At 44.1% G+C, this 27,722-nt stretch overlaps 2 protein-coding genes across 3 annotated transcripts in view; one reads left to right on the forward strand and one right to left on the reverse strand.

Annotated features, from left to right (window-relative positions):
* Positions 1-636: 636 nt before the first annotated feature.
* CCNE1 (cyclin E1) lies at positions 637-18,719 on the reverse strand. Of its 2 annotated transcripts, none has more exons than XM_055000701.1 (12): positions 18,631-18,719; positions 16,782-16,833; positions 15,438-15,528; positions 15,230-15,289; positions 9,012-9,154; positions 8,781-8,916; positions 6,941-7,087; positions 4,209-4,304; positions 3,003-3,137; positions 2,809-2,920; positions 2,550-2,707; positions 637-1,229 (listed from the first exon to the last, which is right to left on the reverse strand). In XM_055000701.1, the coding sequence occupies exons 2-12, from the start codon at positions 16,793-16,795 to the stop codon at positions 1,107-1,109; spliced, it is 1,215 nt and encodes a 404-aa protein (XP_054856676.1). In that variant the 5' UTR covers positions 16,796-16,833; positions 18,631-18,719; the 3' UTR covers positions 637-1,106. The 2 variants fall into 2 exon arrangements, with proteins under 2 accessions (XP_054856676.1, XP_054856675.1); XM_055000700.1 differs by having other exon boundaries at positions 15,230-15,298.
* Positions 18,720-18,811: 92 nt separating this feature from the next.
* Positions 18,812-27,722, forward strand: part of LOC129344176 (uncharacterized protein F13E9.13, mitochondrial-like) — a 33,622-nt gene continuing 24,711 nt past the window's right edge. The window contains exons 1-3 of the mRNA XM_055000702.1: positions 18,812-18,882; positions 21,451-21,526; positions 22,511-22,593. Of these exons, the coding sequence (XP_054856677.1) occupies positions 21,454-21,526; positions 22,511-22,593 (156 nt within the window). The 5' untranslated portion in view covers positions 18,812-18,882; positions 21,451-21,453. The remainder of the gene's footprint in view (positions 18,883-21,450; positions 21,527-22,510; positions 22,594-27,722) is intronic.

The raw sequence follows: 27,722 nt of genomic DNA on the forward strand, positions 1-27,722 counted from the left end.
TCGCCTCCTACCGCTGGTATGCACGGGCTTGCTGCCCCTGTCTATGGAGGTTCCCTTTCCTCACCATAGCCTAGCAGCCACTGACGGACCTCTTTCTCCATGGATCGATCTAATCCCACTGGCACTGTGTATTCCTTGCATGAAAGACTTATTGGGAGGGCATGGGCATTGCCCAGTACATTGCTTGCTGAATACTACAGAAAATCTTTGGGGTAAAATAAACAGAACAAATTCCGAATATGGTTCAACTAATCCAATTACTGTTTTCATACAGATGTTGCTTTATGGAGCAGAGCAGCAACAAGGGTCCTGTGGAGAGCATCCCTGAACATAGCTTTTTTTTTTTTTTGGAAAGGCACCAAAATGGGAAGGGGAAGGGAGATAGATACAGAGTTTGGAGCATGAACTGCAATGCAGGAGAGGCCCGTGTGTCAGGCTACCAGTTTCAATTGCTGGAAATTGGCCGTGCCCATGGCAATCTGTAAATCGCGGAAACAGCGCAATGGAAGTTACTTCTCGCCTCTTAGTAGTTCTTGGAAAAACAAAACCTTCGTTCCTCTTTTTACCTTTGAGTTGTTTCCTTTTTTTTAAAAAAAAACCCCATGTAGCACTGAATATTTGCATAAAACTCAGCAGATAGCATTTTATTTAAAAATCAAGAGACATCATAGAATTTACAAAAAGTGTTTCTCTTTTAAAAAGTACCAACCTGTAAACTAAAGGTCTGAAGAGATGCTTGCTTTCCACAGTTAGTCCCAAGCTAGAGCATCTCCAGTTCGGCGCTCCAAAAGCAGCAGGGGCCGAAGCCCGTCTTGCAACCTACCAGCACATCAAGTATCACCTTCCTTAGCAGCAAAATCAAGCAAATGCCTGTTTTTTTAGGTGGTTGGTGGACTTGATCAGGTCATTTTTTAAAAAGTGTTCAGTAAAAATAATTCTCATAATGCAAGTTTCATCCATCAAAAAAAAAACACAAGTTTTCCTTTTAAGAATTCATAAGGCTTCTCTGTCATTGGCAGCATCTCACAGTAGAGAACCAAGAATCGACAAACAAAGAGGCACTTTAGCCACAAAAAAAGGTCCTCGAGTCCGGGCAGCTTGTGCGGTCACAGCTGCTGAGATGTAAAAGACAGTTTCTTACTGCTCTGCGGTGGAGTGAGGACACCGGTAGGTAAAGGTGATGTCCGGTTTTTCTCAGCCAGTATGGCCCGTTGTGCTTCAACTTTATCCTAGAAGAGAAGAATGACAAGAGGGCATTATCTGGACAGCACAGACACCATTTACTCAACTGCTCAGGTTTGCGTTTTCTCATGTTTTAGGAGAAACCCTGTTATGAAATGCCAGAGCACAAGATATACAAGAGCTGCAAAGGTGAAATGCCTACATATACATGTATTGTAATACTCACAATCTACATGTGTGTTTTACTGTTCTTTTCTGCCTGTGTTTTATGAGGACAGCCAAGCACACATTTCAGGGACGTGCATTCGAATGCATACTTTCCCCGCTTTTATATCTTGAACCTATTAAACTGCCATTTACGATGTCAGACCATTAGTTCACTTAAGTCACTGCTATACTGCCTACTCTGCTTGGCAATGGTCTTATAGGTCTACAGTGGAAAATTATTTTCCCCCCAGTACTTGCAGAGTTCTGATTTGAAAATGCTCTTTCCTATGTAAGTTCCAAGACTTTAGACAGCCCCTGTGCGGCTTAGGGAATACAGACCAAATCAGAGATCAATCGTCTGTATTTATTTCCATTTCCCCCTCCCACTTCTTTGAATGGAACTGTACTTTCCTAAAAACATGTAGTCTGATGTACTGTGACTTCCCCTTCTCCATTTCAGCATCGCCACCACCCTGTGTAGGTCAGAATGACCACCACAAGGTCAATTTATGACAGAGTGAGAATTTGAACCTAGGTGTTTCCAAGTCTTGGTTTGACATTATAACCATTACACCACAGTGGCTCAAGCTGCTTGGGCTCTGCAGTACTGGAAGGCAGATATAATAAAATCCCTTATCTGGAAAGGCTTTGCTCCTGTCTGCTGAGAGAGGTGGAAATTATAGAGCACAAGTTTTTTAGATGCTCATATTATAAGGAAGCACGTGATGAGATGATCATACTGAAAAAGTCAGACTTGAGTATCTCCTATCCAATAAGAATGACAAGATTACCCATCAGATATTGCTTGGTGATATTCAGACCTCGGAAATTATATTGTACAGCAATTAGACCTTAATTTTACATTGATTTATTTGCTCCATTGTATGCTTTGGATTTTCTTTCTCAGTGTAAATGTGTTATATTATGATTGGTCAAATGACAGTAAATAAAGAACCGTATTGTACTGCACCACGATGGCTCTTGATAACTTTTGCTAGCAAGTCTGGAAGGCACCTGCTCTTCTAGACAAGCTCTCATCTTGCCTTTTGAGAAACACACACACACACACGTGTTGGAATTCACTTGCGCTCAAGTATTTTTGAACTCTGCAAGAACAAGGTGCGTTTTGCCGCTAGCAGGCGACACCGTGTGAAGCTTACCAACAAATCAAAGGTATTTATGTGCGTTTGTATATTGTGCAAATCTTCTGCAGGAACGCCTCTGAAATGTTTGAGCGGAGAACTCCCCGCCTCCCGGATGGCCAGTGCAAAAGGAACCATCCATTTCACACACTCTTCTATGTCGCGCAGTTCATAACCTAGAAAGTTAGAAAGGAAGCTTTGTATGTAAAGTCGTGACTCAACTCCGCCAACATATTAGAGCTGTCAAGCTAAAAAAAAAAAGGGGGGGGCAGCTTACCTGAAACCTTCTGCATCAACTCACAAGAAGAGAAGTGGTACAAGGCGGAAGCAGCTAGAATGCCGTACGTATATTCCAGACAGCCAACGTCCAGCACACAAAGATCTAAAAGCTACAGAAAGAAGGGGAAGGGTTGGCCAAAGGCAATTTCTTAAGTATTTCCTGTCAACTTTAGGAAGAGAACCCACTCTTACTTCTGCTATTTGCACAAATACTTGTTGGGGATATCGTGGTAGCAGCACTTCACAGATCTCATTCAGGTAGGCGACTTGCATGTATACGTTAAGCCAGGATACAACTGTCAGGGGACTCAAATTCCAATTAAGTGCCTAGGAAAAAGAATATGCACAGAAACTGGAATATTTATCACTTTTTAAAAGATATTTTCACCCTGAATTAAAGAGTTCTCATGGCTTACAAAATAAAAGCATAAACGGGATCTCTTCAGGATCTAAGCCAATGTCGCTGGCTCTTTTTCGCTAACACAGTAACACCCAAGCACAGCGGCGGCATTTGACAACCTTCACGCAAAGTCACCACGTGGCCTGTCGTGGCAAGCTCTTGCCTTGCGCAACTTTTACACCGGGGTTAAACAAATAAGCGTTGGAGACGACCGTTCTAAAGCCTGTTCATGAATTTATAAGCATCTCTCTTTTTTTTTAATTAAAATTTTTAACACATAACAAGAGTAACAATAACTACATACACATAACATGGTACTATACGTAATTATGCTCAGGCAAGAGAGTAATAACAGCAGTTAACACACAATTAGATAAGAAGTGTACACCATTAACGGCGTTCAAATACAGTATAAGGTAAGCAGCAGCTTTGTAGGAAGAATGATAAACAAGTAAATCCATTATATCACATAACAAGCCTATAATTCAAATCTCAGGGTTTATAACCGTATAATAAGGTAGCTTAGAGACCAGCCATGAATTCTGGGATAGAAAGTCCAAAAAAGGATACCATTTTGCGTAAAATTGTGTAGGTTTGGAGGGGTTCTGCAACAATCTGAATGAATTTATAAGCATCTCTTAGGAACAGTGGGGGACTGAAGGGGGGGGGGATCCATCATAACCACGTTTTAACTCCAGAACTTTTAGTAGCCCAGTATCTTAGGGTGTTGAGCTATACTGTTCAAGATAACCATCAACAGCGAGAAGGTTCTATTCACCAACTGCTTTTAAAGAAGAAGTAATGATAAGGGAAAATAAAATATACAGCCAGCGTCATGCAAGGCTATCTAACCCTAAAGGGGTATGTGTGTAACATGTGAACTGAGTGGCTTATGAAAGGCTTTGTACAGGGCCTTAGAGACTGCTGCTTTTAAGAACAGAAAGACACCTTTCCTTTCTTGTCCTTGCAAAAAAAGCTCGCGAAGACTCAAGCCCTACCTTCATAACGATGAGTTCCATGCTAAGGATTTCGTCCTCTGTGCAAGCCCCATCTGTAACATATGCGAACTGATGCAACTTCGGAGGATAGATTTCCTAAAATATGAAGACATCAGTATGTTGTCAGTGGCATTTAGAATCACAGTAATGGCAAAGCCAGATGGTTTCAGACACGACGATAACTATCGCAGTCTACAATTTTGGGTAACGAGACTATTCTGATCGATCCGAGCGCTGGAAACCTCCCTGTATGCCAATCAGCACAAGCGGTAACTGCACGTATCGCACGATAGCAGCTTCACACGTCAGAGACAAGAGATCAGTCGTCAAGGATCATGCCCTCCTGTGTCAAAATTGCCAAAAAGGGAAGCAACAGCGAGTATCACTTAAGTTTGGGTGTGAAAACACATCATCTTGCCCAGTTTCCAACCCCGTATTGGCTTCTTCTGCATTCATAGTAGCAACAACCTTTATACTGCTGACTAAGCCTCTCTGTTCTCATCCAGCTTGAACAGAATTTAACTAACCCATCTCCTTCCATGGTACGCTTTGCAGACAGTTCATTGACAGAAGTGCCCGCTCAGTTAGGTCATCAGGGATTGAATATTTCAACTGGATGGAAGTCCAGTAATCACCTAGTCTCTTGGGAGGATTTCAAGAGCAAACAGAAACTTTGGGCACCCAAGGAATCCTGTGGTTGATTTATACTTTTCCTCCAAAGTTCTTACATGAGCCCTGGCTTTCAGGGAAACAATTCCCAATTCCGCCCTCTGCCACGGGGGAACCCTTGGGCAGAGCAAAGATCCGTCTCACACAGTAATTCCGTACTGTTTCTAATGAAGATAGTATCTGATCTTCCCATCCCCAGATCTCTGAGCCATATAACATAGCTGCGATTACCTTGCTCCCAAACAATTTAAGAATTGGATCAACCATTCCTCCAGCTTTGGAGAAGAAGAACTTCAGTAGTGCCCCCAAGTTCTTCATGGAAGTAGCCTTTAATAATGTAATGTGGGGGCGCCAGGACAGGGTTTCAGAAAAGGTTATACCCAGATATTTGTACGTGCTGCATTTGCCAAGAATGCTCCAGATAGATTTCCTTGGACGTTTCCTAAAGACCAGCACTTTAGACTTGGCATAATTTATTCGCAAGCCTTCCGCATCGCAGTACTAGCCCAATTTATTCAAGAGCCTCCTCAGGCCGATCTTAGTTAAGGATAACAAAACCATGTCATCTGCGAACAAGAGGACAGGCACCTGACAGAAGCGCCTGCAGCAACATCAGTTTCTAGGCTACTGCAATGGGGAGGGCAAGCGAAAGGACAAAAATACAAGGAGGCCGGGCCTTGCTTTCGTGCATACCGTATACAGTAAGCATTACGTATTACATACACCAATATCGATCAATACATAAATAAAAAGGTTCTTTTTAAAAATAATTTTCTTTAATAAAATTATGAAGAGGTTGGAACCTACCACCTTTCCCAGGGGAGCAAAGGAGAGGAAGGGCTGATCCGTGAAGGGCTATGGCAGCAATTGCTAGATTCATATGGGCAAAAAACAGCCATGCCGAACGGGGGCTTTGTTGAGGTGGAGAATTTGGCAAAAGTTGCTCCTCTTTCCTCTTTTGCCGGTGGAAAAGTTGATGGGTTCCAACCTACCGTTCTTTCTTAGTGTTTCAATACGAGCAAATGTAATCGCAAGCAGACAGGCAATTACTGTATGTGTGAGTGTGTGTATATACACACACCCCAAATTCAAGAATACTTTACACAGAAAAGCAGAGTCTTTAAAAAAAAAACACCTAATTAAAGCTGGCAATATAAATCTGCCCAAGAAGAAGACTGAGCTATTCTAAGATCACCCAGCAGGCTTCAAGAGGAGGAGTGAGGAATCAAACCTGGTTCTCCGGATTAGAGTCCTGCCGCTCTTAACTACACCAAACTGACTATTCAAGGATTACATGTCCTTATCTTCCAGAAGATTGGAGGTGGGGGGGGGGGGGGAATGAGACCCTGGATTGTTACTAACAGTTAAGCAGTCTTCCCCCGCACTGTGTGGATGTACAATTCAATAGTTCTCCTTTAACACTTTGAATAGAGTGGGCTATAATGTAAAAAACATTACAATTGCAATAATATATTGCCAACTTGAGCTACCTTGCCACATAACCTAGAAGCTATTTCTAGTTTTGAATAGTCAGGCATCAACTTAAGCAAGTAATGATTTTCAATGTTAGGGTTCACCAACACCAGACTTTGCAAAATCCATAACCGAGTGTGAGAATTTTTAAATTGGTAAATAGTAGCTCCTCACCCACAATTGTGTCACAGTCACAGCATATGAGGATTTTCCCGCTTTCCCACAATTCAAACAGGCCCCCAGAGCTCTAGGTTTCCCCCAAATGGGACAAATATCAGTTTGGGCATCATTCGACATCTTTAAAAAGATGCGTATGGGAGAATTAACTACCCCGCCCCTTTGGAAAATTCATTCATAGTCTCCTGGAGTTTCATCACATCTTGCCCTTGTACAAATTACAGAAGTCCATTAAGGAAGCCATTTTGTGTAGTAACAATGACAACATGTAGAACTGGGCGAATGATGTACAATGTATTTTCTCCAGTTCCAAACGCCACTCTGTTACGTTTCAACTAAATGTGGCCTACGTACAAGATGTTCACCAGGCATTTTCAGCTTCTAAATAAACTTGAATGCTAAATTCACTTCACCTCAAGCTTTGCGGCTATAAATAAAGAAGAAATCCCAATAAGTTGCAGAAGAGTCTTTACAATATTGTGCTGCGTTGCCATGAACCGATCAAAGAAGTCTTGTGCCAAATAAAACGTCTCTCTGTGGAGTTTGTAGACTTCACAGACCTGCAGACAGACGGAAGAACGTTATTCTGCCTCTTCACATCAATTCAGGATTGTTTACATTTCACAGGGCTGCTTTTTCAGAAGACGAATGGTACCTGCATTCATCTTGCTGACAACACAGCTAAACTTTGCTGTCCTAACAGATATTTTTTATCTCTTGCTGTACAAAATAGCACTCTCTAGTTGCTTAGTGAATCCTCCAAGTATTCCTCCCAATTAACCACAGAGCTATTAGGAATCTGGCTTATCTTAAGCTTTTGTTTTAGAGGAATTCAACTGCCCCTAGCAGGCCCCATCCTTATGGGGGGGGGTTCCTCTGTGCCATCAGCATGATGCTATGCAACTCTCATGTCAGTCTAGGCTGCAAGAGCAAGAAGCGGACAGGAGTACAGAAAAAATAAACTTTGGGGAAAATACAGCATAAGTTTCTCAGAGTAAGGGGATGGGAAGTAGGAGAGAAAAATGTTTTCATTTTCACATTACCCAACTCATTTCAAATTCTGTTTTTGCTGAAAAACAGATGAAGTTAACAAAAGAGAGAGGTGCGGAGCAAACTAGCAAAATGAACTAGCAATTGTATATACCTATACATATTATGAAGTTTTCTTATGATGGATGATTATCCTCAGGTGATGTGAAATTGTATTATGTATATACTTGTATCAACTGGGCACAATTTGCTTCATGAAAGCTCTTGATTAAAAAAACTGTTGAATAGTTCTTTATTGATATAGCGTAGTTAGTAGGGTGCGGTTATATAGTTTGTTTTGCTAGAAAAACAGATGAAGCCAGGAAAAAACAGCTGAACATCAAGACGACAAAAATAATGGCTACTGAGGAATCAAGCAATTTTAAGATTGACAATGAAGAAATTGAAATTGTTAAAGATTTTCTATTCCTTGGTTCAATCATCAACCGAAAGGAAGACTGCAGCCAAGAAATCAGAAGAAGGTTAGAGACTTGGAAGAGCAGCGATGAGGGAATTAGAACAGATCCTCTCTGGGGACAAAGATCAAGATAATTCCAACTACGGCATTCCCTTTTACTATGTATGAATGTGAAAGTTGGACAGAGAAGAAATCTGACAGGAAGAAAATGGATTCATCTGAAATGTGGTGCTGGAGCAGTTTTGCAGTTAACATGGATGGCCAAAAAGACAAATGAGTGGGTTCTACATCAAATCACACCCGAATTCTCCCTAGAAGCTAAAATGACAAAACTGAGGCTGTCATACTTTGGTCACATCGTGAGAAGACAATACTCTCTGGAAAAAAAGTCAACAATGCTAGGAAAAGTTGAAGGCAGTAGGAAAAGAGGAAGACCCAAAATGAGATGGCTGGACTCCTCCAAGTTTGCAAGATCCGGGCAAGCCCGTTAACGATACGATGTTTTGGAGGCCTTTCATTCCTAGGGTCGCCATAGGTTGGAAGCAACTCGATGGCACTTAACAACACACAAGTCTCAGCAGTTGTCGCTACAGAGCAATTGGTACTAAATGCTGAGGACAAGGTAGAAGTGATTACTCTATCTTGAGATGTTAGATATGTTAGCTATTCATGGAAGGGAAACCTCAGTTGTTTGTGATACTCCCAACCGCAACCTCCCCCCTCCATCCCCCGCTCCCAATCACTTGTAGGGCCAGACTGCTGCCAACAAAACTTGCACCAAGCCATCAGCAAAGAGTAAAACTCACCTCCATTAGCCAGTCAAGGAGCACTACCCGCATTTTAGGTTGCAAGAGCGGGTGCCTTTGCATATACTGCTTGTCCCTCACATATGCCTGTTCCTTGTTTATCATGTTTCTCCATACTTCATCCCTATTCGCCCAGCTAAAAAGGGGAGGAAAGGAGGTAAGTTATGTTAAACTTTGCTTCATCTGAGACCACCATCACATTAGACTATGAACTGAAGGAAAAAATGTTACCCCAATACAGGCAACGGTGACGCTCTAGCCGAAATCAGCCTTTGATGCATGGAAGAGAAGTCTGGACTTCCAAGCTCATCATCTTTGTCTGGTGTGGGGATCACCGTATGGGGCTGTGGATGCGCATCAAACTTTAAGGACAGCTATTAAAAGAAAAACAAAGGGGAGGGCATTAAGGACCATCTTCTTGTCTATATGACCATTTACCTTTTGCCCTGCTTTCTGAAGAGGCATAGTTGCCAAAGGAAAAAAAACAAATGGCCACAAAGGCAGCAAGCAGTCTTTCTAAAACACTGTATTTGCTTTTCCTGGGCAAATATGTTTTGCATGGAAGATGCCAAGCTCTCATCCCATCTATTTACTGTCCACCTAATGATGGCAGAAACCAAGAAAGAAGGGGATTAGGACTTCGGGTGTAGAGGAAACCGATGGGACTCCCAAAAAAATATCCTGCTTTCTCAGAATTCCTGTGGAAATAAACGCGCGCACACACAAAACCAGAAAGAATGCTGGCTTTTTTTTTTTAAATTCCTGCAGACAGGAACCAAACCCCACCCTGTTGGTGACACCATGGCAGCACCCTCCACTCTTTCCAGAAGCCCCCCAGCACATCTGGCTCCCAACAACTCAAGGCAGGCTGAGGGGGAAGGGCAAACCCAAGGATAAAATCGGCTGTCGGGGCCAGCTGTCAAAAGCTCAGCAATGGCCAGAGAGACATCAAGACGGCAAGCAGCAGCGCGGGCGCACACCTGCCCAAAGAAGCACAGCTACAATGGTTTCGGGGGGGGGGGGGGGGAAGCCTGCTCTCTGGGCAATGCTGGTTAACTGAGCACCTGAGATAATCAACTGCTGGGAGACAAAAACTTTTGTGGAAGATAAACTAGCATAACCCCCACCTCACAGTATACTAACATCCCCACAGTTTGCGAAGAAATAACTAAAAGATACCATTTTAACCATAGGAGAACATCAAGCAGATATCGGAAGAGGCAATATATTGTATAACATAGCTATAAAACAGAGTATGAACCTGAAGATGCATGCACTGCATAACATGGCTGTAAAATAGAGTATAAACCTGCAGTACACACAAACATTATTTTCAAGCTTCTTTTTCCCCTCTTTACACACCCACACAATACTGTAACCATGTTAAAGACTACAGAAAAGCCTGTTCAGGAATGTGATCTCTACCAGAATGAGACTCAGAACCTTTAAATAACCCCTGTCTAATCATAGCGAAATTAGCTTTGTGCTATTTGTTCCACCTGGTTTTTTAGAGGTAAATAACTGAGAAAACATGCTTTGTGTTGATTTCTGCAGACAACGCTTCTGAAAAGTTACCATTGAGGTGATCAGCGAACAGTGACTAAATGTGAAACCACCACCTTTTGCAGACTGCTACTCGAACAGATATCCAGATATCTTATTTTCTAACAAAAACTAGAAGGGGAAAAATGTAGAATGACACTTGAAAAATTCTCTTGTCTACACAAAATACCTCTTTTCCATTTGTCCAGCATTATCAAGCTCTCCCTTCGGCCAGTTAAGTTTTGTCCCCAGCTTGCTTCTGATACTTTTCTACCTTGCTTGTCTCACCCTCCATCTTACTAGCTGATCTGTGCAGGTGTCAAAATGGATCCATGGAGGTTAGAGGGTCTAGCCAGCCTCGACCCAAGCACTCAAGCGCACAGAGCATCCCTGAACACCGTAAAAACTGAATTCTGAGACAGATCGGCATCCGAAGCCTCCTGTGCCCTGACAGTGCACACTATGCTTCCTAGCAACACTGGAAGAGTGGTTCTCAGAGCCTTCCGAGAGGGTAGATTACGTGATGCGCTTTGGGTCTCTGGGCAGCCATGCTAGGAGTTAAACAGGCATCTAGCTGCACACTGAAGACAGTTACAGAATTCAAGACCACCTAACGAAATAAAGCTACTCCAAGTCAGTTTCATACGAAGTATTAATCATACATTAAGTGTTATTAATTGCCATTCAATTCATTCACAATCCCTGTTTTTGTTGCACTCTGAAGACTAGCAAAATGTGATTGCAGTGATGCTGTCCTTGTGACCTCTACCAGAACGGGGCTCAGAACCTTTAATAACCACCGCCATAAGACTGTTAGTCTGTGATGTGCCACTAACCTCCTGTTTATTTTTACTGCAGGAGACTAGCGCACAGAAACTCCCCTGTAAATACTAGGAGTTAAAAGCAAAACACCCTCATGCCAGGGAGCATAAGGTTTTTTTTCACCTTCTGCTGTATCATTATCCAATTCCTTAAGCCACCTGAACCCAACATATTCTCTTCTTTGAATGTCAGGAAGCCAGGTCTTAAAACACCGTCAAAGAAGTTTTAAAAAAATCACAGTGTAGGATTCATAGTATACACTGCGCTCTTTAGTCTATCCAACTTTGGGAAGCTACAATAATAGTAATAAGAAGAAAGCAGGAAGTGAAAAAATACAGCACAGCTCTACTTCTTTTTTTTTCTGCCCCCAAATTAAGATGCACACGCAATGCAGAAAAAGAAAGTCTACTTCTGCTACTGGCATCATTCATAATGGGGAGCAAAGCTGTTCCACGATGGTCCCAGATAAATCAAGTTTGTTCCATACGCAACAGCAGAGGCTGATATTGTTGAAGCTGCACCTGCTGGTGCTCCCATCTGCTCCTAGGCTAGAACACCTATCACAGGGGGGCCCCCCAAGCTTTCCGAGCCAGCAGGCACCTTTGGAATTCTGACACAGGGTGGTGGCTGCAACGACAAAATGGCGGCCACTGGAAACAGAGCCAACCACAAAATGTCAAAGAGTAAGGTTATGCTTAACATTGATCTCAGCCATCAGTTCTGTTTAGTGGAATGCTTTGTAAATGAACATAGTTTTAAAGATATATTCTTGCATACAAACAAAATAAAGAAAACCCCTCATCTGGCAGCATGTCATCGTTTTGCAGGCATCTAACACCCTTTTGCAAAAAGAAAAACGCTGCTGCTGTTTCTGGCTATCCTTTTATACAAGCCCCTCTCTCAACAGCCAAGAGACTTTAAACCTGCGCTAGTACTTGTAGCAATAACAGCTGGTGTTGAAGGGCTGGTGAGAGTCCCTTGTACATGTACAGTCAGAGAGAGATTCTGGCCAGATTTTGATAAGCACATAACTGGTTTCTGAAACGTGAAGAAAATTTGATGTAGCGATGCTATTATCAAGTTCCACCTAAATTATAAATGTGCTGGTGCACCTAACTTGTGACTTCTGTTCCAGTCAGGTGCATGAAGCACTTTAGCCATGCAACTGAATTGTATTGAGTCAGAATCAAGTTTCACTGTGTTTTTCACTCCACTATTCGCACAGGAAAAGCACTTCAGCTTCGACCTGGATGGCCCAGCCTAGGCCGATCTCATCAGATCTTGGAAACCAAGCTGAATTAGCCCTGGTTAGTATTTGGATGGGAGACCACCAAGGAAGTCCAGAGTAAGCAGGCAATGGCCAATCACCTCTGCTCAGCTCTTGCCTTGAAAAGTCAATGGGGTCACCATAAGTCGCCTGCGACTTGACAATACCTTACACACACACACAAAGCCACTGTCTGCTTTAACATAAACATCAGAAACTTTAAAAAGCTTCACCTGGTTCTGCCCACTTTCTAAAAACACTTGGAGAGCACCAGGAAGAGTGTCAGTGTGCGCTATGGCATTTTCAAGGAAGGCTGAAGACAAAGGGACAAGGTAGGCTGGCTGGTGGGTATGGAGGAGAGAAGGAAGCAGAAAAAGGGGAGAGGCTACAGGGACTTGCAAGGAAGGGAGAAGTAGTAGTGGAGAAGGGGAAAGTAAGACGCCCCCTGCAAGTCCCTCCTCGCTTGTCTATTCTGATGTACAAGTTGCATTTTACTAATCTACACATAAACACAGCAAATTCAGGAAACATGATGAGAATTTTAGCTACACCATAACCGTCCTGAGAGCCAGACACGCACTTGCTGAAACGCTTTGCTTCTGCCAGCTGGGCACCATAACCATCCGTTTCATCACATAAAAGAGGGTAACTGCCTCACAATTAAAAGCTTCAGCTGTATTTTAAACCGAAGCCACTAATGAACAGCCTGCATGTGGTATAGGAAGCTGAGGTATAGCTGTCTAGCTGATGTACAGAAAAGCTCAGTCATCAGATGATCTGTTCAGTGGAAGAGTTTTGGGTGGGTGCAGACTTTTTTGCACACTAAAGTAACTTGTGCTCATCTTATACCTCTTACTTCTTTCAGCATGCTGCTGACAGAATGGGACCCATTCTAATTAACGGCTAACAAATATTTATGCCGAAGGGTCATTTACAGGATGTTACAGGATTAAGAGTTTCTACTGGGCTACCAAAACCTTGGCAACATTGACCTTCAAAAACAGTTTCAGACAGGGAGCTGTGTTCTGTAATAGAAAAGCAAGATTAGAGTCCAGTAGCACCTTAAAGACCAACTAGATTTCCAGGGTACAAGCTTTTGAGATATCTGACAAAGGGAGGTCTGACCCTTGAAAACTCATACCCTGGAAATCTAGTCGGTCTTTAAGGTGCTACTGGACCCAAGCTGACCTTCAAACTACCTAATAAGTTACAGTGTTACCATTTTCTCTGTATAGCAACAGATGCTGTGCTATCGGCTTTATTTCTAAAAATGTGCTGTACAGCCAATACATTTTACACAAATTCATGCTTTTTTAAAAAAATGAGGGTGTTGGGAACCTAACTATGAAGTCGCTTAAGGTTATATACTACTGTACACCACAGTTCTGATGATCTTTGGAAACATTCTGCAAGGTTAACAAAGACGGTAATTCTACTGGAGACAAAGTAACACCAGCAAGCATCCCACAGCTCTACTCCAAGGCCCATCTCTCTTCTCCTTCCCTTCTTTTACAATCGCACCTGATGGTGTGGCATGCCTCATGCCATTTGATCGCACTGTCTCATACACTGTGCAATCTCTGCTTGAGTTTAGTAAAAAAAAGTGGGCTATAAAGTTAGTAACGAATAATGGTGACCTTAAAACCTGTTACCATGTAGCACCCTAATGAAGAAATGGCAATCTGATTCTCTGCCTAGGGTACAGATAGAACCAGGGCTTTTTTTCTGGCAAAAGTGGTGGTGGAGCTCAGTGGTGGAACTCAGGACCCGCACAATGATGTCACTTTGGGTCAGCTGGAACAAGGGGGGGAGCTTTTAAAAGTTTAAATTGCCCTCGGTGAAAATGGTCACATGGCCGGTGGTCCTGCCCCAACCTCCAGACAGAGGGGAGTTTAGATTGTAGACTGGCAATCTACACTCCCCTCTGGAGATCAGGGGGCGGGGCCACCGGCCATGTGACCATTTTCAAGAGGTGCCGGAACTCCGTTCCACTGCGTTCCAGCTGAAAAAAAGCCCTGGATAGAACTAACATATTTGCAAAATCCATGTGTTTTTTTTTCCTAGTCACACATTATCCTCTTGCCAGAGGACACCTAAGACATTTTAATGTGCGCATCTCAAAATGCAATGCGAGAAAACTCACAATATGGCTCAGGTGCAAGAAAAAAAAAATCAGAGTGAATGCTAGGCAGCCTTTCTTGTCAAAACTGAGAAATTCCTTTCACATAAAAGGACACAATGGAAAGAAATGTCTTCCTCACTGGATGTGGGGGCTTAAAAAGTGAAAAGTTTAAAGGCTGACTAACAACTGAAAAAGGAATTCACAACAAGCAGAGCAGATAAATGGAGCCCATCTGCTATCATAGTAGTCACTGCCAGAACTGGGAAGACCTACTGCATTTTGAATTAGCCCCTGTATTAAAAAAACAAAACTACTTCCTGATCATTTACCTCTGCAGTTTAAACTAGTGTCTAGAGCACTGTTCCATGAATAAAGCAGATATATTCTTTCTAACATTGGCCATGCCTCAGCTTTATTCATAAGAATTCTACAGACTCATTTTTAAACAAACAAAAAACCCATACAGCCCCATGTATTTGTGCATGGTGAAGAAATGCACAAGAGTGTCTTAACAAATTAGAGGTGTTTTGGGTTTCTATTTTATACAACCTTACTCTGGAGGCAATATTGTGAACAATGGGTTCCTAGATACCAGGTCAAAATTTTAAGCACTGCATTAGAGCAGCTAGGACTCAAAGAAGCAATAAGAGCTAATTAGTGCATTATTAGGTACCGATCAAGTGCCAAAGGAATTACCTGGTTTTCATTCTGTTTCTTCCTGGACATTTCCATTGCAGAAATTTCTTCATCTGGATCCTGTAAAAACTATATTTAAAAAAAAAAAAGAATCAACTCAGGGCTAAAATATGCAGCCGACTAATTAGAGGCAGAATAACAGCTCCAGATTTATACCCTTCCCTCAATTGCTTCTATGCTATCAATGGCCCGAAAACTTTGCACTTACAATTGCAACATCAGCTTTCCTTTTGCGAGTTCGAACGGCCAAGTCCGCACCCCTTTCATCCTCACTGGGAGTTTTCTTGTCCTTGTGGTCGCTGTCAAGAGATAAAAAGCAAAGGTTTACCATCACATGCGGACTCTAGAAATTCATGCATTTGTACTCCCCTTGTTAATTTGCTCGGAACCAGTGACAACCCCAATGCAAATTACAGCCGGGGGTGGGGGGCATCTTGCCATCCAAACTGCCAGTAACGGGTATAGAAACCAGAGTACTAATAGGGGCACATGCAGTTAATACAGACAATCTGTATTGGGTCAACAGCACTGCCCTCCCGTTTGCTCCTAAGCCCAATTCAAACCAGTGGTTATAAATCTCCAAAGCCCCAAATGGCTTGGACAGTGCCTGAAGGATCAGTTCTACCCATATCGACATGGACAAGTCCTAGAATCACTGAAGGCCTTCCTTCAGGCTTGGACAGTGCCTGAAGGATCCCAAATGGCTTGGACAGTGCCTGAAGGATCAGTTCTACCCATATCAACATGGACAAGTCCTAGAATCACTGAAGGAGGCCTTCCTTCAGGCTTGGACAGTGCCTGAAGGATCCCAAATGGCTTGGACAGTGCCTGAAGGATCAGTTCTACCCATATCGACATGGACAAGTCCTAGAATCACTGAAGGAGGCCTTCCTTCAGGCTTGGACAGTGCCTGAAGGATCCCAAATGGCTTGGACAGTGCCTGAAGGATCAGTTCTACCCATATCAACATGGACAAGTCCTAGAATCACTGAAGGAGGCCTTCCTTCAGGCTTGGACAGTGCCTGAAGGATCCCAAATGGCTTGGACAGTGCCTGAAGGATCAGTTCTACCCATATCGACATGGACAAGTCCTAGAATCACTGAAGGAGGCCTTCCTTCAGGCTTCATTCAGAAACGCTAGAACTAGGAACTATTGGAAGGGCGTTCCCCACTGTGGACTCTAGACTGTGGAACTTTTTCCCACAGAAGGCACATTTAACATCATCTCTACAGGTCTTCCAGCTTCCTTGGAAAGCTTGAAGAAGGTCCTGGCTTTTAAAAAGAATTTTAAACTAGTTTTTATAACTATTTATAATTTTATAACTATTTACTTATTCCTTTTACAGCTACTATAAATTTTTTTAATGGAAAGGCAGCCCAAATGAACTGCATAAACAAATATGGTGGCTAAACACCATTAATCTACATTAAACACAGTTAAAGGTATGGCCTCCTCAGGGTTTTTTTTTTGAGATTTGCCAAAGGGAACCCACCAGAGGTCTACAGACTCCTCTTACAACAGGCCTAGCTAATGGAGAGGCATGAAACTTACCTCTTGCTCGGCATGGTAGTCTGGAGAGGTCAGAACAAGGCAGACTCAGTCCCTGGAAGGAAAAAAAATGTTGCAGCGATGAATGATAAATGTTCCCAGACCTGGGACAGCCAACTAAGTAGGAAAAAAGGATCCACATTTAGGACTGGCCAAGACTTGGGAAGACTAGAAACAGTGGAAGGTATTGATATGTATAAAGAGAAAGAACAATGATTAGTGTCCTACAAGAAAAAAAGTCCAGGCCTAAATAAACCTTAAGCACCAAGAAGAAAAAAGATGCATGGATAAAACTGGGGAACAAGTGTGGGCTTGTATATACAAACCCACATTTTGTAAGACACTTGCACACAAACGGAAGGGTTTTAACCCAATGGCACTTTGAAGACCAACCAGATTTTCAGAGTATAGGCTTTTGAGAGACAAAGCTTCCTTGGTCAGGAGCCCTCTAGCTCAGCACACTGTTTCCAACAGAGGTTAGTCAAATGCTTCTAGGAAGCCCACCATCATGACATGAAGGCAACACCCAGTATACCTGAAGAAGGGAGCTCGGACTCTGGAAAACTATACCCTTGAAAAATCTTGTTTGTCTCTAAGATGCCACTGGGCTCAAATCCTGCTGTTGTCCTGCAGACCAACTAACTGAGCAAATTGGAAAAGGAGGGCTTCACAAACCACCTCCCCTCCCAGATTATTGCATGAGATACCCACTCTACCGTCCCCAAACCCAACCTATTATTCCCCTGCAAAAGCAATAAAAAACACCAAACACCAACACCCCGACAAAGCAGAGACCCTATGTAGCCTCCACCCAACCCTAAAGTCCTCCGCAATGTTGACCCCACAGCCTCTCTAAAAAGCAATGGAAAACTACAAAAACCAAAGGGGCATATCTATTTGCTCCCCTCCCTTGGGAAATAAGTCCCCCCCCCCTACCATATGGTGCACATATGGGTGGGGCAATCACAACCCTCCCCCCAAAGCCTTCCCCTACAAGAAAGGGCAGAGGGGAGGGGAGGAGGAAAAACCCTTCCCTTGGGCAACAAGTCTCTCTGCTCCCCACATGATGCACCTATGGGTGTGGGGTGGGAGGAATCACATCCCTCCCCCCACCTCAAAAACCTCACCCAACGAGGACAGGAAGAGAGCAGACCCCTCCCTGAAGAAAAAAGTCTTGCCCCTTCTCTCAAGATAAACCTAAGAGTTTGGGGAAGGGGGGGGGATCATATCCCCTCCCCCACAAAAAGCCTCACCCCACAAGGACAGGATGGGTGTGGAAGGAAGGAAAAGCCACACCATGGGAAATACGAGTCTCCTCCTCCCCACATTATGCCCCTCTGGGTGGGGGGGGGGGGCAACAATCACATCCCTCCCTCCCAAAGCCTCACAAGAAAGGGCAAGGGGTGTGCAGATGGGGGAGGGGAAAAAACCACCCCTGGGGAATAAGAGTCTCCCTCTCCCCATATGATACCCCTATGAAGGTGGGAGGGGGGCAATCATATCCCTCCCCTAAAAAAGCCTCACGCCACAAGGTCAGGGAGGTGTGGAAGGGGGGAGAAAAAGTCACCCCCTTGGGAAATAAAGAGTCTCCCACCCCTCCACATGATGCACCTCTGGGGGTGTGCGGGGGGGGGGGGAATCAATCCCACAAGCAAGGGCAGGGGTGTGCAGAGGGGGGGTGGGGGAGAAAAAGTCACCCAGTTGGGCAATAAGAGTCTCCCCCTCCCCATAGGGTGCCCCTATGAATGGGGGGGGCAGCCACATCACATTCCACCCCCACCCCCCAGAAAGGCCGGGGGGGGGGCGTGAGTGGAGGGGAAAGAGAAAGCCCCCCGTGCTCTCCCCTCCTCACCCTCCGGCCAGGAGCTTCCCCGAGGCGGAGGCGGCTGACCGGCGCGAGAGAGTGCGGCTGCGGCGTTGGCGGGCGGGACTCCGGAAGGCGGGCTCGCCGCCGGGGCCTGGCCTAGGCGCCTCCTCAGAGCGCGGCGCGGCGGCCCCGCCGGATCCCGGGCCCGGCCCGGCCGCCCCCGCGCCCCGGCCCCTCCCGGCCCACCCCGCCGCGCCGCCCCCATCGCCGGGCCCCGCGACCCCCGCCCGCCGCCCGGTGAGCGCCGCTGCCCGGCCCGCGCAGGGAGGGAGGGAGAGAGGGGCGGGGCTTGCGAGGGGCGGGGCCGCGGCGCGACGTCGCTGCGCGGGAAGGAGCCGCCCCTCCCCCATCTAGGCCTGGGGGGGTCTCCCCTGAGGAGGGGGGGTTGGGAGTCTGGGGGTCAGTCTGGGGGCTGACTCAGGGGAAACACACGAGCATGCAGAGCCACCTTTGGAGGGAGTTTTGCCCTCAACACGTGGGGTGTTCCCTACCCCAGAGGGAAGAGAAGGGAGAGTTGGGGGGTCTATCCCTAAGGGAAAGGAGTGTGGGGATGTATCTCTCATGGAAGACAATGTGAGGGTGAGTCCCCAAGGGAAGGGATATTGGGGTGTACTCAAGAGGGAAGGAAAGCGGGGTGAACTCCTATTAGAAGGGAATATTGGGGTAACACCAGTAGGAAGGGAGAGTTGGGGTCTATGCCTGAGGGAAGGGAATGTGGGGATGTATTCCTCAGGGAAGGGAAGGGAATATTGGGGTGTACTCGAGAGGGAAGGAAAGTGGGGTGAACTCATAATGGAAGGGAATATTGGGGTGTACCCCAGAGGGAAGGGAAGGGAGAGTTGGGGTCTACCCCTGAGGGAAAGTAATATGGGGATGTATCTCTCAGGGAAGGGAATGTGAGGGTGAGTCCCCAAAGGAAGGGAATATTGGGGTATTCCCCAGAGGGAAGGGAAGGGAGAGTTGGGGGTCTACCCCTGAGGGAAAGGAGTGTGAGGAGGTATCTCTCAGGGAAGGGAAAGTGAGGTTGAGTCTCCAAGGGAAGGGAATGTTGGGGTATACCCCAGAGGGAGGGGAAGGGAGAGTTGGGGGTCTACCCCTGAGGGAAAGGAGTGTGAGGAGGTATCTCTCAGGGAAGGGAATGTGAGGTTGAGTCTCCAAGGGAAGGGAATGTTGGGGTATACCCCAGAGGGAGGGGAAGGGAATGTGGGCTGAAATCCTAAGGGAAAGGAATATTGGGGTCTATCCCTGAGGGAAGGGAGTGTGGGGATGTATTTCTGAGGGAAGAGCATGTGAGTGAACCCCTGAGAAAACCGAAGGTAATATTGGGGTGTACCCCAGAGGGAAGGGAATGGGGGTGAACCCCTGAGGAAAGGGAAAATGTAGGTGTAACCCAGAGAGAAAGGAATATTGGGGCCTACCCCTGAGGGAAGGGAGTGTGGGGATGCATTTCTGAGGGAAGAGCATGTGGAGTGAACCCCTGAGGAAAGGGACGGGAATATGTAGGTGTAACCCAGAGAAAGAAGAATGTTGAGGTCCAGCCCTGAAGGAAGGGAACGTGGGAACATGCTTTTGAGGGAAGAGAATGGGAGGTATACGCTTGAGCAAAGGGAAGGGAATGTTGGGGTATGCCCCAAAGGGAATGGAAAGGAATATGGGGGTGAATCCCTGAGGGAATGGGATGTGAGGGTGAATCTCTGAGGGATGGGAATGGAACATGGGGATGTATCCCTGAGGAATGCTGGGGTGTGCCCCTGAAGAAAGAGAATGTGGTGGTGCACTCCTGAGGAAAGGGAAAGTATGGGGGTGTACCCCAAGGGAAGGGACTGTGGGGCTATAAGCCTGAGGCAACAGAAAGTTGGATTGTACTTCTGATGGAAATGAATGTTGGGCAGCATTAGTTTCATGTGGATAGATAGCTATGACGGCCTGCAGTAGAACAGGATTTGAGTCCAGTGGTACCTTAGAAACCAAGATTTCCAGGGTATCAGTCAAAGCTCCCTTCTTCAGATAACAGATTGGAGGTGGGGATGAAAAAAAAATCAGATAGTGTACCCAGGGGCTGCCAACTAAAAAAAAAGTTCTGCCCCCTTTAACAGAGGATTAATAGGATGCTATTTGGCTAGGTGATAGTAATTTTTCCTCCCTCCATGATCTGAAAAAGCTTTGCTGCCCCACATCAGCCCATTAAACCTGTATTAAAGGGACAGGATGGAGTTCTCCAGGCCGGTTGGCCACCCTGAGGGGGAGCAATGTATGAGTTTAGTGGAAGAGCAGAGGTGGTTCCTTGGAAGGGATGTAGAATGGGTGCCACCTGAGGGGGATTTTGAGTGTATGGGACAAGATTTGAGAGATCACCTTGAGGATGTAGATGAAGGGGAGAAATCAGATAATGTTCTCTAGAGTTGTCAGCTGGTCTGGAGAGAAAAATGTCCTGTCCTTTTAACAGACATTTACCTGGATGTTATTGACCAGGTGATGTCATTTCCTTCCATGAACTGACAAGTTTCAGCTGCCCGCTTCTGCTTATTAATCCTCTTTTAAAGGGCCAGGACACTTCTCCAGATCAGGTGTCCCCTGAGGGAGTGGAACTCTTGGGGATAGGTGACTGGCCAGGTTAGGATGCTGTTAGGTGAAAAAAAATGCTACAAAAAGCTGATCACATTTAAGAGAACTCTGAGGGTTTTTTTAAATTAAAAAAACTGATAGATATGGTGTTTAAAAACAAGCTCAAAATAAAACAAAAAATGCCCATGTCCTCATTCACTTGAAATCTTATTCTCTTCCCCCCCCCCCCCATCCCAATAGGTCATGAAGTTTTTGCAACTTTTTGGGCGATTGCAGTCTGTTGTCATTGGAATGGTCCATGTGAAAGCACTGCCAGGTAAACTGCTTTTTTTTTTAGAGCAGAGACTGATTATTATGATGAGCATATTCTGCAAAAAAATAATCATAATGCAGAAACCATAAGCCATGATAAAATCACTATGATGATATAATGTACATAAACCAAATATTAACTAATGTATATCTCTCCAAAATATATATTTAGACTTTATTTGGGGTTCAATTTCCAAGATTATTAGACTATCTAGTAAGTAATAGAAGAGAATACATAAAAGTTTCTGTTGAAATGCTTTGGGTTGACTTCGATCAGCTTTTCTGTTAATGAAAAAGAAAGAAATAGTCCCCTTTGACCACCATCATATCCCCCCCCCCCGGTAAAAAAACCCTATGCTATGGATCATAATGGCCTACATAGAGGTACTACGGGGACTGTAGTAAGGAGGGGAATTGGGCAAGGTTGAGTGAAAAAAAGCTAGCTGGAGTCTGGACACAGTTCTTTGATTTAGCTTTGAGTTCAGTGTTTTTCTGTGTTACACTAAAGTTGCAAGTAGTCCATACTGCTATTTGTTAAGATAAAGGCCTTATCTATCACTTCTCTCCATATCCCCCTATATTTGCTGCTTATATAATGCTAATTTGTAAGTCTATCTTATGATGAGCTTCTAGAAGGGGTGATAAGCAACATGCAAAGGTAGTTGCTTGGCTATGAGACCAGGAGTCTGGCTTCTTACCCATTCCTTTATAAAGCATCTCTGGTGGCTCCAAATACTTCTGTGTAGATTTATTATATTTATTTATATTCAAAGCAGTTTACAACATTGTTCTCTTCTCCTCCCATTTTATCTTCACAGCAACAACCCTGTGAAGTAAGTGAGAGAGTGACCAGCCATAGGTCTTCCATGGCAGAACTGGGATTCAAAACTTGGGCTCCCAAATCCTAGTACCCTACTCAACCACCACACCATGCTGGGTTTTGCAACACATATGATTGTTGGTCCATAGCAACATCTTTATTTTTCAGGAACACCCAGGAATACATTGCCGGTGGCTCAGATCACCGAAGAGGCCTGTCGGGAAGCTGAAATTTACAAGGCTGCAGGAGTTGTAAGAAATTTTCTGCTCCCTCTCCCCCTCCTCATGTTTGTGTTACTTTCAATATTTACTGTGATTAAACTTTGTGGAAAATTCTAGATCTCTGTATGATGATCACATGCTAGGAGCTTGAACATAGGTCCATATTTTGTGAATTATTACCTGGAAGAGAAATCAGTCAACTAGTTTAGAACTAAAAGATTTGTTGGAAGCTTGGCATGATCCTGAGGGCTGCATCTAGTTAGCACACGAGGCTACATGTGTTCTGATGTAATTTATGTTGTTTGCATGGATAATACGGCATGTGCAAAGCCATTGCCTGTGGAGGTATTGCATGAATTCTGTCACAGCCTTCATCTGGAATTGCTGTGCTTACTGAGAAAACTCCTAATCAGCTTCTCTCAGAATCATTAAGGGAGTTTATAAATTGTATGATGTAATTGGACTACATATAGACTGCTTTCTTTTTCTGTTTTATGAGACTTATGATGTTGCCATTATATGTTCCAGCTGATTTCTGCAATCCATGAGTGTTCTCAGGCTACAGAGATAATGTAAAATAATATTCAGCAGAGCTAAAAAAAAAATAATTTAGTTCCAAGATGCTTGCCTCAGATTTCCAGTAGCCCAAACAACCTGGATATTCCCAGCAATGTTCTCATACAGATTTTTTAAAAATGTCTTTTATGTTGTCGTCTATCTAGGAAACAAAACTTTCCATCAGAGGTTGTATTGGGTTCCTTTCTGGGACATTCCATACTCTTGAACATGGAATTTATAAGCTGGAAGATACTTAAATATTGTCTAGCTCACCTTTCTGACCTTCTGGACTTCTTATAGATATTAAAATATGAACACACAGTTCACATGGGTCAAGCAAGTGATCTATGCTTCAGTTACAAGGGGATCAACTCTACCTTTCTCACAGATTTCTTTTTCTCATAGAGCAGTTGAGTGCTTTACTTTGCGGGTTCAGAAGACATATGGAGAAAAACATCCTAAGACAGCTCTGGTACGGCATAAGTATTTATAGGCATAACACTCTGTGTTCAGTCTCTAGCTTCTGTGATTTAAAAGATTACTGAAGCCCAGGGCTCATTTCGAGGGGGAGTGCGCCGGAACACAGTTCCGGCAGTTCCCCAAAGAGGTCACATGTCAGGTGGCCCCGCCCACCTGACTCGGCCATTTTGGGCCCGGTTCATCCTGGATTGGGGCCGAAACAGCCTGGATCGGGCCTCTGATGGGTGGTGGATCACTCTCCTGCTTAGCAGCGGCCCGATCCTGACCATTTTGGGCCCCTTTTCAGCCATTTTCAGCCCCTTTTTGCCATTTTGGGCCCAATTTTGGCCCTGAATGGCCAGGATTGGGTCCAAAACAGCTAGGATAAGTGATGCCAGGGGGTGTGGCATATGCAAATCAGTTACGTTAATGAAACATTTCCAGTGATGGCAAGGGGCGTGGCATATGCTAATGAGCTATGCTAATGAGTTCCTCCAGCTCTTTCTCTATGAAAGGACCCCTGACTGAAGATGTTGGGAAATACTTTTCTTAGCCTGAGACAACACAATCCTGCTAGTCAGAATAAAGAAAATGAACCAGTGATCTGGATAGCTAGGGGATTATTGTATTCCAAAGCAACATGCCCAAAGTATAGCTTGGACCTGTATCTTCTGTTTTCCAATGACAGCTTTCCCATGATGTGTCTTTTGACAGCAAGCGCTCTATTGCCGTGTGTATATAGAAGGTGAAACCTGAAAGGCCACTGTCAGCCAGAGGCAATAGAAGTCAGGTACCCAGCGACTTGAATTTCCATTGGTTCTCGGTCATTGCAGTAATTTCCATAGGTCTGCAGACGTTTTAACAAGGTGCATGTCCTTTTAAAAGGTCAGGGCACATTTTACACATTCCATTGCACCCCATATCCCTGCGTTGCCACACATTTTCCTCTCCAGCCTGCCCGCAGTGGAAAATATAAATTGCTGGCATGGCAGCAATGTGATACCCTAGTAACTAGCCTTCCAGTAGGACTTAAATGGACCAGCAGTTTTGCTTCTGGTATTATTTTCTGGCTGGTTTTTATTGGAGCAGATTATTTTTGTCATTAGGTATTCTGCACAGGTTCGTAAATTCACACTGCTTTACAGCTGGAGTCATGTTGAATCAAAGGTCTAAATTTAAAGCTGGCAAAAGACAAAGTTCATCTGAGGGGGGAAGGATAAAGATAAGAGCTGTTGAACCCAGAAAGGTTCTTGAGAGAGAGATGGCCTGTAATGAAAAGGAAAGGTGGGAAAAATCAAGAATAAACTCTGAGCTGGAAACAGGATGAATTTGCATGTGACCATGAAGTACAGATAAAGAAAGGATGATGCATATTTAGGTATTTAGTTCTGCAAATACATGTGGCTACTGCCGTTCAATTTTGTTGTTGTTTTGCCTTGCTCTTCCTTCCGGAAATTAAGGAGGACATAACGGTTCCCAGGAATTTTCCCACCCAGACACGGCTTGGTGCTAGACTCCCCTTCAACAACAGAAACACCCGTGCCATGAGTTTGCACTCACTCAGCCTCTGTCAGCGTTTTACAGAATTAGCATCTTGTGTTGGTAACTTGGTTTGCTTGGGGTTTTTTTTTTCTTGTATATTTTTCATAAAGTCTTGCTCCCAGTGTTGTGCATTTTCAACTACTGGTAACATTGAAAAAAGTAGTGGTAAGATGTGATCCCAGAACTACGGGTTGCAAAAGACTTCGTTTCAGAGAGAAGGCTTTTTATGGAGTGAAACCCTGACCCTAGAGCATTTGCTGTGGTATATCTGCCTGCAGCAACTAAACTACATTAGAACAATGCCCTGGTTTGTGTGATCTTGCAGTGCTGCAGAAGGACATGAAAGCTGGAAAGGCAAAACTTAGGAGCAGGTGAAAAGAGCCCGCATGCTTTGCCTATTATTATTCTAACAGTGAAATCCTAAGCAGAGTTACTCCCGTCCAAGCCCATTCATTTTAGACTGGAGTAACTCTGCTTAGGATCTCACTGTAAATACTGCTTTGTGTGCCCTGTTGCCTGGAGATGGCAGAGATGTGGGTAGGAAGGGCACAGGACAAAGGACCATAAAAAGGAGACCACATGTTGCAGAAGTTCTGCTTATCAACTGCTGGGACCATATACAAAACTGGCATTCAAAAGAAAACACCCATGTAATTTCTAATACTTTTTCAATAACCATGAGGGTTAGAATTTTTTAAGTGAAACCTAAAGACCATAGGGTCTAAAAGGCATCTGATATTGAGCTAGAACTTTTATACCATTGTGGGAAAATCTTTACAGTGTTCTGGCCAGTATGAGGAAAAAATCACTCTCCTCATGTCTCTATAGTGTCCTTTTGGACAGTTGACACACTGTGTAGCATTGGTGTATTTCCCCATACTATGGGGCCGGGGGTGGGGCGGGGGGCTATGGTAATGGGACTTGTCTATGAACAGCTGCCTTTTTGTGGGTGTAATTCTTTTCTAGCCCCTTTAAATTTTTTGCTGAAACCGTGAAGTAGCATAGAAAGGATTACAAGTACATCTTCCCATTTCAAAAGTGCTATGCAGACATGACTGATGAAAGCAAATCCTCAGGTTTTTTTTAGAAGGTGGCTTGTCTGATGCATTAGTGATTTTTTTTAAAAAAAGGAAACATAATAAATATGGAAGATTTATAATGTTGGAGCATATTAATGAAAACAAGTGAATGCTCAGACATGATGCCATCTGTGCTGAAAAACTGTAGCTGCTATATGCTTGTTTTGCCAAACACAATCAAATTGCCATGACAAGATTATATGCAGCGACAGATTCGGTGAGTTTAGAACCCTTTCAATTTTGCAGTGTTCTGCTTTCATTTTTATCGAGGAGAAATATAGTGACATGGTTGCTTTTATACAGTGAATGAACTTTTTCTTCCATATTTACCCTTTGCGTAAAATATTTGCAGCAAAACATTGGTTTCACCCAGGGGGGCCTGCTTTCCCCAATCGTGGTGGTCCCTGGTACCCTAAATGCCCTCATTGTCTCCTATTTTTTTCCATTTAAAATTATGGTTGATGTGGAAAGAGGGAAACTTTTCTTTCTCTCTCAACTGGAATCCTGAATCACTGAATGTAGGTTGACAGTAGGTCCCAGACTATCAAAAAGAAGATACCTTTCACATAATACACAATTTAACTTCGAGACTGCACTATGAAAATATATGGTGATGGTTACTAGCTAAGATGTTGAAGTTAAGAGTGTAAGACGAGGATCTGGGAGACGCCGGTTCAAATCTCCACTCTGGAATGGAAGCTCGCTGGGCAGTCTTGGACCAGTTGCACACTCTCAGTCAAACAACTCGACAGTAACATTTTCTAAGGACCAGCCTGAGTACCATAAAACAGTATACAACCTTTTTGGGTTCTCCAGAACTTTGCATCAAGCTGAAAAGTTAAAGAAAATGGGGTGTTGGCCTCTTCTATGACCCCTTTGGCAAGCGAATAGAGTGGTGATGGGTAGAGAGATATCCACTAGCACTTTTGGCTTTCCTGGAAGAATAGAATATGGAATAGCAGCCTGCAATTGAAAATACTAAAAACTGTAGTTGAGCCAATGACTCTCTGACACCAAATGCAGATTCTTTAAAAGGATGAAAGCAGAGGGAATAGATGGTAGTTGTCATACTAAAAGTTATAAGAGCATAAGAAGAGCCTAGCTGTATAAGACCACTCTAATCCAGTATTCTGTTTCACATGCACCAGTTTCCCTGGAGAGCTAACAACCAAGACATAAAGGTCGGGTAGGGACACCTCCCCTGGAGTTGGCATTCCTAAGGCCAATGTCTTCCACTGATTTGCCTCCTAGCACTGGTATTCAGAGGTTTGCTTCTCCTGAATATAGTGGCATATAAATATGGAATATAGAATCATTACTTTTAAATTATGCACTAAGCATTAGTAAGTACAGTCCTAGAATCTCACCACATGTATACATTGGGCTTACTACCAGGAAAGTGGGATTACTCTCAACGTAAGACCAACTGGGAAATTTTACCCACCCCTCCATAAATATATAGGCTCCTCTTGGGTCATTTTCCTCCAGCTGAAGAATCCCCCTCTCTATTTGTTAGAGTCA

The sequence above is a fragment of the Eublepharis macularius genome, chromosome 16 (assembly GCF_028583425.1).
Source record: "Eublepharis macularius isolate TG4126 chromosome 16, MPM_Emac_v1.0, whole genome shotgun sequence".
NCBI classification, from domain to species: Eukaryota; Metazoa; Chordata; class Lepidosauria; order Squamata; family Eublepharidae; genus Eublepharis; species Eublepharis macularius.